The 10578-nt window shown below is 48.2% G+C and overlaps 1 protein-coding gene across 1 annotated transcript; it reads right to left on the reverse strand.

Annotated features, from left to right (window-relative positions):
- Window positions 1-7: 7 nt before the first annotated feature.
- FGF3 (fibroblast growth factor 3) lies at window positions 8-6228 on the reverse strand. The gene is made up of 3 exons (XM_058807768.1): window positions 5979-6228; window positions 4114-4217; window positions 8-340 (listed from the first exon to the last, which is right to left on the reverse strand). Exons 1-3 carry the CDS (start codon window positions 6226-6228, stop codon window positions 8-10), a joined length of 687 nt encoding a protein of 228 aa, XP_058663751.1.
- Between the last annotated feature and the right edge of the window lie 4350 nt (window positions 6229-10578).

Here is a 10578-nt window from a genome sequence, read left to right on the forward strand (position 1 = left end):
AGCTCCATCAGTGCCCTCTCCTCCTGCGCTGGTTCCTGCTGGGCGCCCTCAGGAGACTCTCCCGGAATTTGGCGCTGCCGTGGAACAGCCGGACCATCTCGTGGTCTTTGTTTTCCAGCACCCTGGGCAGAAAGAGAGAGGATTTCTGTGTCCTGCGGGTCTTGAAGCCCCGGCGGGGTCGCCCCTTGCCGTTGATGGAGAGGTACCAGAGTCTCTCTGCGCTGGCTCTGCGCCGGCTGCCCGCCCGGCCGGGCACGCTCCGGTACAGCCGCGAGGCGTACGTGTTGTAGCCCAGCTCGTGGATGCGCTCCACGAACTCACACTCGGCGTTGTAGCTCTCCTGGGGAGGAAACATGGGGGAAAATATAAATATAGGGGATGTTTGCACCCCCGACAAAAGGGGAGAATGATGAGCAGGATTCCATCTTATAGGAAGGGTAAATAATTACTTTATTATATCATTATTATATTCTATCATATATCATTATATATTATATTATATATAAATATCTAATATTAAAAAGTAAATATATTCTATGTTCAATATAGTATATTCTATATACTATATATTATATACTATGTTTTATATTATATACTATATACAATGTTATATATTATATATTATATATTATATATTTATTAATCAATTACTTTATTATACTATTGTTATACATTATGATATATTATATTATATTATATTATATTGTATTATATTATATTATATTATATTATGTCGTATATCGTATATTGTATATCGTATATAATATCATATTATATTATATATTATTATAATATTATATTATTATTCTATACTGTATTACATTACATCTAAACTGAATCTGCCAAGCACTCCACTGCACAGAATCTCATGACTGTCCCCCAACCATCCTGACACACATACACACACTTGGCCCTGACAGGCCAAGGAAACAAAACCCCATCACTCTGGATAAACAATCTCCAAGTTGCACTCTACTTTGGCACAAACACAGGCAGAGCAAATGAGATTAAGAATTGTTTTTCCTTTCTCTGAGGCTCAGAGAATGTGACACCCAGAAATATTCTTGGGAAGAATTGTGCCTTGCTTTTCTCTGTGAAGAGAAATGTGGTGACAAAAAAATCTTAAGCCAGACTCTCCTCAGTTTTAGGACAAGGACAGCAACACACTTGGTAAGAAAACCCCAGAAGGCAGGAGGGAAGCACTGAGCCTGAGCAAGGTGATCTCTGTCAGCAGTGTGAGCACTCTGTGCACCAAAGACCATCGGGAGCAGCCCCAAACCAAACTGAAAACAAAAAGGTGGCATGTGGATAGGGGTGAATAGCTCTACTGATTGTTCAGCTGTAATTTTTTTATGTGCTTATGAATTTAATGCAGCTGTGAAACTGAACAGATTATTTAATTGCTGCCTATCAACCTCTGCCGTCTATTGAAAAGGTAAAATCCTACAGTGTAATGTAAAGTGTGTCTCTTCAATTTGTGTATTAGTCATTAGATATACTTGGAGTCTGTTCCATCCAGTTCAGGCTGGATATTTGAGCAGTAAAACATACCTTTATGGACCTTCTTGAAATTTATGAAATTGAAAGCACACTCTGCCTACCAGTGTGCTCCTCCAAAATGCCAGGCTGCTCCTTCATCACAAACTGTAAGGCACAATATGCACCCATCCCACTTGCTCACAATTCACATGATCTGCCAAAAATTGCCCCTTTTCACCTGCTCCTTGACTGAGAGAGCTCTCTGCAAAAGCCTGGCATGAGGAACTCTTTCCCCCTCCCTGGGAGCAGGAGAACCTGCACAGACAAAGGAGCTCCCACACTGCCCATCCTTCCTTAACTCCAAACTCATCCTTGCTCCACCTGTGGGATTGAGATTTCAGCATCTAAAATGTGTGAAGCACAGAGGCAGAAAGGAACCAGCCCAGTGGGATTTTATTTTTCCTTGTCTGGAGGGCGTGGAAAGGGCACAGATAGCCTGAGAAGCCCTAGACCCCATGAGCAGCTCGTCTTTAGTGCTGCTCACTCCCCAGAAACACTGATGGGGGTTGAACAAGGTTTTAAAGGACTCCACATGTCCTGGATTCCCAGCTGTGCAGCGGAAGCGCCCTCCCTTGCGAGGACAGGGCTCTCACATGCTGTGGGGCTGGAGCCCACACAGCCACCAGATGTAGGTGGGTTTGTCCTGCTGCCTGCCTCCCTTCTGCCTGGGGAGGATTTATCACACAGGATAAATTCTGCAGACTCTGTTAAACCCATCTTGTTGACATGGGAAAATCGGTGAAGTGAGGGGTAATGGAGTTATTCCAATTCCATTTCATAAAATGCTCCCTGGATAATTATCCCTGAATTAGTCAGGTTTTTTAAACAGGGGCCTTGCACAGGGTCTTGGGCTAGTGATAGCAGTGAAGTCAGGCAAGCAAAGACAAGAAGTTTTTCCTGAGCTGAGCCCTCATCCCTTCCTGCTCCTGTGGAAAAAGCTGGAATGGAGCATCATTCCCTGAAACACAAGCCTGAATCAAATCTCTCAAACTTGAGCTGGAAGGGGACAAATTATCTTTTCAAGTTACACAGAAACCTCCCATGGCTGATGTTCTTTGGCACATGACAGATGAACAAACCAGAGAATGAACAATCAGGAGATGGCCTGATGCTCCTACCACCAGAAAGAGAAATCCAGGAAAAAAGGAGTCTCAGAGCTGTCCTGCTCCTGGCTTTTCTGCACTTTAGGAGAGGAGCTTTTTGCTCAGAATTTGTTTAGTCTTATTTTAATTCAGTGTAAATAATCAGAAGGGAAAAACCCTATTTTGAAGAAGAAAGAGAGAAAGATGAGAAAGAACTTGAAAAAATCATCCTTCCAAATAATTTTTTTGCAGCAGATGCTGGCTCTGAACTGATGGAGGAGGTTCATTGAAAAATATACCCATTTCAATCAGAATATTAACTTCTGCTTAATATTCTGCCTTAACTTTGGCAAGCAGAGCTACCATGCCCTCATTCCTCTTCAGCTGCATTTTCCTTTGCCAAAATCATTTGCAGTGTGGGTCTCTACAGTAGCAAAGAACACTCATCTTTACACACAGCCCCCTTAATCAGAGAGCATCACATGAGGCACATTAAAGAAACTTGGAGGTAAACAGTGCCAGAGCATTGCTGAAAAGCTGGAGCTAAAGGTGTCAACCTGGGGAGGGACAGAGTTGATTGTGTCACCTAGGCTGGGTCCTCATGGGGAAAGATCACATCCCTCGAGGGTGTGTCCTGCTGCCCAAATCAACAGAATTACATCTAATGACTTCTAGGAGGGAGCAAATTTCACCTCAGCCATATTTCCCCTATTCAAACCTGCTTCCATGCGCCAGGATTCATGGGGAAACTGCACAGTTTGGGCTGTCCTGCCCAAAGAGAGATCACAAGATTGCTGGGATGTAATCAAAGACAGTGGAAGAAATTCAAGCAGGGAGATAAAGTGCGTGGCACACACTGACAAAACATGCCCTGGTATGTCCCTGAGTGTGAAGAAGTCTAAGATGAAGTATTTTATTCACTCAGGGGAGATACTGTCTGGGTTGAGGAGGCAAGGCTCCCAGTTATATCAGCACACCCCAGATTTTATCTCACAGATTAAGGAAAAAAAATTAGGTTAAAGGAGTAAAATAAGGTGTTTATTTTCACATTTATCTTCTAGCACCTTCTCCTGTTTGCTTTCCTTGCATAGCCCTGCCTTTTAGTGGTGCAAATTCTTCCACTGCCCAGCCATAAGCTCTGTGCAAGGAAACTCCCATCAGGAGGCTGCTTTCCTGCAGCACCAATGCTCAGTTCCTTGTGGACTCTCTTTACCTGGCGTGTCTCTGCAGGCATCCAAGATCCATATAAAACATGGACCATTCTGACATTCCACATACCTGCGGCTGTCCAGGCAGTAAGAAGGTAAGAACACAGCTTTTTCCCCACTTTTAAGAATACACTCACTGGTTGCCTGTAAGAATTCCAGGCAAAAACCTCCTGTAGCTTTACTCTTCTCCAGAAATGTGGATTTATAAGAAATCAGTGCTCCCCACTAGACCCGTTCCCCCCACAGGAAATGACAGGCACATGCCAGGCCTCAGTAAAACTTACTGATGCATAAAGTCTGCCCCTCTTGTTCATGGCCAGGTATCTGCCAGAGAACAGGCCCTTGATGGCAACGATTCCAACATCCACAGCAGTTATCTCCAGAATACCTTGAAACAGAATTAAGAGATGTGTTGTTGCTCAGGTGTAATTTTTTGAGATGCATTTGCATGGCTGCTTACCTGAGGAGTGTGATCTCACAGCTACCACTTGCTCACACAAGAATCAGGGCAATCACATGAATGAAATTATTATTATTTGAAAGAAATTATTATTATTTGAAACAATACAAAGCAGGGATGATGTGGGAATTGTTCAAGACAAGGTGGACAAGAAACCCCAAGATGTCTGATTGAGATTGAACTCTTTCAAAAATGAAAAAGATCCGACACTGAACTAGAGGTTCACTTAATCCTATATGTGCATAAAAAACTTTACATCCCTTTTAATGCTTAGGAACACAAGAGCTCTTGACTTATTGGAGCCAGTCACAAAGCTGCCCATTTCAGGACAAAGCCCTTGCTGAGGTCTCCAGAGGGTGAGCCTGAGCAAGGCTGCCATGAACATAGTCATGAAAGGCACTTGAGATTTAGGAAGGCAGCGCTGCCCTCCAGACAAGGGCTGTATGACTGTCTGAGACAAATTAAAAGGGAGGACGTTTTCAGGCCATCCAACACGGGATCCTGCAACACCAGAATTGGTGCAACACCTGCCCAATGTCCAGCCAAAGGTGCCAGGACACCCATGGAGGCACAGATGACCCAGAGGATGCTGTTTTATGTGCATGGCTCTCCATCAGGCTTGCTCAGACCCTGCTCTCAGCTCTCCAGCCACATCCTGATGGCTCTGTGCTTTCTATGAGTGCTTGACCCTGGCACCCAAACCCCCTGCTGCCTTTGGGAAAGCCTGAAGGCAGAGCTGGGTTCCAAGTCCCGTGTGCAGAGCTGGATTGCTGGGAGCTCTGGGAGAGCTGAGCTGGGTTGGGCACAGCTGGTTTGAATCAGGCACCGGTTGGCTGCTGAAGGATGCCTCCTCCGGGCCGTGACAGCGAGGGGGGACTTCTCTAGGAAATAGTGGTTTTCCTTTATGGACTTCAGACGCATCCCTGAGGTCTCCCTATCTCTGTGCGCCATCACCGGGCGGGATTTGAGCATCCTGGGGCGGCGGGGGCTCCCCCGGTGCTGAGCCCCGCTCTCCTCCCTCCCGCCGCCCTCGCACAAACCTCCTCGCTCCCGACAGATCCGCTTTCATGCTAATTACCGCCGCTGCCCGGCACATGTCACGGGGACAGATGTGATTTAGCCCCCGCGGGAGCCACGCTGGGACGGGACGGGGACCCGCGGGCAGCTCCAGAGGGCTCCGGGATGGGCCCGGGAGATGCCGGGCAGGGGACAGGGAGCCCCGGTGACAGCTCGGCCGGGCTGCGCAGGGCAGGGTCGCAGTCTCCGTCGGGGAAATTGGGGCTTCGGGGGTCTCCTCCTGCACCGCGGGCATCGCCGCCCTGGGCCGGCCGTCGGGCCCCCGCACCCTGCAGGGCGTTCCCGCCCGGTTCGAGGGCCGGGGGTGCTGCCAGCCCCGGGACAGGGGAGCCGCGCGTCCGAAAGAGCCACCGGGGCGGCCCCTGGGATGCCGAGGCGAAGGGAGAGGAGGGGAGGGGGATCACAGATGGGAGATGCCCAGGTGCCCGCCGAGGAGGCAATTGTAATTTTGTACAATTAATCCCGGGCAGCGCGGGGCAGGAGCAGCTTCGCCACCGCCCCGTCGGTGCCGTCCAGCGGCCGGGGCAGCGCCGCTGATGCGGGCGAGGGATCCCCATTCCCCAAACCCAGCCAGGGGGCAGCGGTGCCGGGCCAGGCGAGCGCGGTACTCACTGAAGGCGCTGTTCTTGTCCAGGGTGCCGTTGATCCTGCCGCTGGGGTGGATCTGCAGGTGGTACCTGGTGGCACAGTAGAGCTTCCTGCGGCGGGGCGCTCCCCCGAGGTGCTCGTAGACGCCGCCGCGTCCCCCCGCATCCCTGCGCGGCCGGGGCGCGGCTCCGGAGCGCTCGGGCACGGCCGCGGCCCGGCCCGGGCAGCGCGGCTCCTGCAGCAGGGCCAGGAACAGGATCCAGGTTATAACCATCGTGGCATGGTGGCCGCGGCGCCGGGTCTGCCGGGGAGAGCGAGGCTCGCAGCGAGAGGCACCAGGGCTCCCATTAAAGGCGTCTTGCCAGCAGCGCTCCGGAGATGCCGAGCGCACGCTGCTGCGAGCCGCGCAGCATCGGCGGGGCTTTATCAGCCTCGATCCGGGCCCTTTTATCTGTCTCAGATTTACTTAAATCAATAGACATCGGCAAAGGGCACCGAAGAGTCCCAGCTGTTTGTGTTACACGCAGCTGCCGTGATCAGCCTTCTCCTTGGATTCCCAGATAGACAGACGGCATGCGTGAGACAGAGAGGCAAGGAGGGAGAGAGAGAGGGAGGGAGGGAGAGAAGGAGGGAGCCGCTGAATTTCGGCAGGAGACTGCGGGGAAAATAGTTGATCGACGGAGCATAGAAATAAAAGGAGCTTCCTGCAACAATAGCCTGATCTACGACCAATTGATACGGAGCAGAGAGGAGGCAAAAGGTATCAGTCTCGTGTGAACTCCCAGAGTGCAGCGTGGATAAAATTACACAGCATCTCCGTCTCTCCCTCTCTCTCTCTCACACCGCACACCCCCGCACGGGGGCCGCCCGCCCCGCGGAGCCTCCGCCGAGCCGAGCATGGGGATGGACGGGGATGATGATGATGCTCCATCCTCGGGAGGAGGCTTTGGGGAGTGTTAAAGGCAGAGGAGTGAGGAGGGGGTGCGGGTCCCGGCTCGCCGGGAGGCGCTGGGGGCAGAGAACCCCCCGGGCTCGCAGTCGGGATTCGCTGTGCGGGTGCCCTGCTCTGCCCCCGGTGAGCAGCACAGACAGCCATTCCCAAATCATTCAGCTCGCTCTTAGGGACTGTTAGGCGTTGTTTAGATAGAGCTTTCACGATTTAATCATTCCCAAATTAACTTAGGCAGAGGAAGGCGAGTGTTCTGATGTACATCCCCGAGCGCATTCGCAAGAAGTCGTGGCTAATCCTTTTCCTTGACTCCTGGAAAGTCTCATTAGCTGGCGCGGAGCTGCCCTCGCTACCCTGTCGCTTCACACCACTGCCTACGCTTTCAAAAGAGGATGGAGCTACCTATAAATAAATATAAAAGAAGGCAAAAGGTTCAACAGCTCCGTGAATTACGCTGTCCCTGCGTGCTCCTCAAAGGCAGCTCGTTAATTAGATTTGCATCTGAAACAGGCAGTAGGAGTTTTGGGGAAGTGTTTGAGAGATAATTAGTATTAATGTGCTCGAAGGGCACACAAATGCACCTTTGAAGTAAGTCACGTCACAATTCGAGCGTTTGACCTTGATCAATATAATTTTTTTTTCCCGGAACTGGCGAACATGAAGAGGTCTATAAATTTTTTTAAATACCTTCGTATGTAGAGCAGGGGGATTTTCTTACACGTTAAAGACTTCTTTTAAAAGGGAAGCTTTTACTAGCGGGAAAATAAGGGAAGGGGTACGACCTTTTCCTAAAAGGAATGGTAGGAGGACGAAACCGTCTCGAAAGCTACTCCCTGTTTTAAGCTGTGCTTAATATTTAGTAGTTCTTCAAGGCTAAAAGGATTTTCATTATACAGTCGTCTGGAATAAAAGGAAACACACAAAAATACCCCCCAAGCACCCTCTCCGCCATTACCACCCTTCCTCCCCCTTTTCTTCTCCGCAAGTTAAGCCCCAGCCTCACAAGGAGAGTTTGATCTGGGGATGATAAATGTTTGTACAATTAATTCTTTATTGCCGTTCTCCTACAATGCCACTGCCGTGTGGTCCCGGTGTATCCACTGGAAGCTAAAAAAGCAGTGTATGCAAGTAAAGAAATGAAAATCTTAAACGTGCAGGACCCCAGTTTTGGAGTGTATGGGGTGAGGGGTGTTGCTTGCGGGCCAAATCCGCCAGTCTCTCCCAAAAGAAGAGCCTCTGTGGAAAACCTTCCTCTCGGGGATGCTCCGTAAATCGTCTCCTGGGTACGCGTAACCTCTGACGGGCTACGAGACAACTGTGGCAACAGAAAAATAACTCTTGGCGTGCCACGGGTCTCCTGAAAGGTGCTTTCACCGGCACCGCTTGAAGAGAAGATAAAGCGCAATTACTGACAGTAATTACAGCGATCTCCTAAGAGCAAACCCGGGCTCTGTCCCGAGCCTGGTGCATCGCCCCGTGGATGCGCATCTGACGTTTTCCGGCTCGGGATTCGCAGGGCATTTTCATTAGCGCTCTGCAAAAAGCCAATCCCGCAGGATCCTCCTCCCACCCCCCGCCGCAGCGATAAACCCCAAAGACCGGTGGGTGGAAGAGTAACACGCTAATGACTTTGGCTCAAATTGTTTCCATCTTGATCACATTTTCATAATTAGCGCCATCAGCCTCAAATCTTTCCGCCCTGGGCATCTCTGGCTTCCCGAGCGATGTGGATTCCGCTTGTTAGGGAGGGGAACACTCACAGGTCCATCATTAATGGTCCCCTTTTCCAATGAAACCCACCCGACCCCCACGGAAATATCAAAGGGCCCTAACTACCCCGTCCCACCCGGAGCAGCGCTCCCGAAGTCGTTTCGCTCCGCTCAGACATCTCTACAATAAAACATAAGCCCAACTCTTGTATATTTTAAGTTTGTCTGGTGACCATTTCTGAAAACAAAAAGGGTCCCTTTGATGTGGTCTGGTTCTAACAGGGCCTGCGACGTCAGATGTGGTCCACCGACTCTTTCTGGAAATATTTTTAATTATGCCCCCAGAGCTCCCTGTAGCCCCAAAGTAATAATCAGAGAGCGGTTCGAGTCTGTCACTTCACGTGGTGGGGGGAGAAGAGGCTCTAGACCGTACCTAACTAAATCAGAATTACGGCTGATAATGATCTTCTAATTCGCTAGAAGTGTGTGATGATAAATGGAGCGCGGTAGGGATCTGATTTTTTTTTTTTTTGTGGGTTTTTTTTTTTGTTTTCTAACGGAGTATTTTGAAGGCTTCTCTCAGTTCAGCCATAAACCAAGAGTTTCTCCTGCAGAGCCATTGGGTGAAAGCGAATATTTGAGACAGAGGCAGTTTTTGTCCTTGCAAGCACGCGAAGCACTCGTACTCTGAGCTAATTGCCCTCTGAGAAGGAATATATTTATAAAATATATGTATGTATGTATATACATATATATATAAAATATATGTGTGTATGTATGTATATACATATATATAATATATATGTATATATATACACATATACATAATATATATGTATATATACACATATATATTATATATATGTATATATACACATATATATTATATATATGTATATATACACATATATATTATATATATGTATATATACACATATATTATATATAATTATAATATATGCATATATATAATTATAATATATATTATATAATATATGCATATATACTATATATAATATATATTTTATATATATTAGGATATATTAAATTCGGAAATATATATATATATAAAATATTTTATATATATTCGGTCGTTTAAGATCTTTATGGAGACACAATTTTTATTTAAGTATTACCTAAGCGTAAACATTAAAAAAAAAGGGCAAAACTTTGAAAGCGCCAACTTTAAGCTGTAATAAACTCCCCAAACACCCATCTCGCAGCGATGGGGCTGTAAATCAGGTTGTGCTGCTGCTCCTCCGCTCCCAGCGCTGATTTACGACCGGCCCGTTACTCGAAGGAGAAGGAAGTCACAATTTGTAGAGCAATAAATACCGAGGCGGTGGGTGGAGCCCCCAGCAGGGAAAAAAAAAAAAAAAAAAAAAAAAATCTTCTCCTTCTCCAATTAAAAATGCATCCCGGCTCCGCGGCGGAGCGTGGGAAGGTCCCGAGGAAGCAGGCGCGGCGCTGCCGAGGTGCTGGTTTGGGATGCGCTGATGGCATCCTCCGAGCGGGGCTCTCCTCCCCGCCCTGCTGCGGCCCCCGCACACCTGCTGGCACCGGGAGGAGCCCCGAAAATCCAGTTGATTTCGTTCGGCCGTATTTTGTTTTCTTTGTGCTCTCCTGGCGGGGTGACCCTGCACCCCGCCAACAATATAATCTTGTTTAAATGACTTTCCAGACCACACAGCATCGCGTTATCCCGGTCCATAGGGGCGCGCAGTGCTCTTTATTGTGTTGGGCGCTGGTGGCTCCCCAAAAGCAGGATGCAGGAGGAGGAAAGTTCCCGAGAGGAAATTCACAGCTTCTGAAGTTCAGGTTGCTTTTCCAGGTGGGGAGAATGAGATATAGGTAATTTCCAATGAAAGCGCGCAGAAAGAAAGCCCTAAATGAAATGTTAAACACATAAAATATTTTTCCCCTTTATCCACTCATATGAAATGTTTTTCACTTTTATAGTAACTTT

This window comes from Ammospiza caudacuta, chromosome 6, assembly GCF_027887145.1.
Source record: "Ammospiza caudacuta isolate bAmmCau1 chromosome 6, bAmmCau1.pri, whole genome shotgun sequence".
NCBI classification, from domain to species: Eukaryota; Metazoa; Chordata; class Aves; order Passeriformes; family Passerellidae; genus Ammospiza; species Ammospiza caudacuta.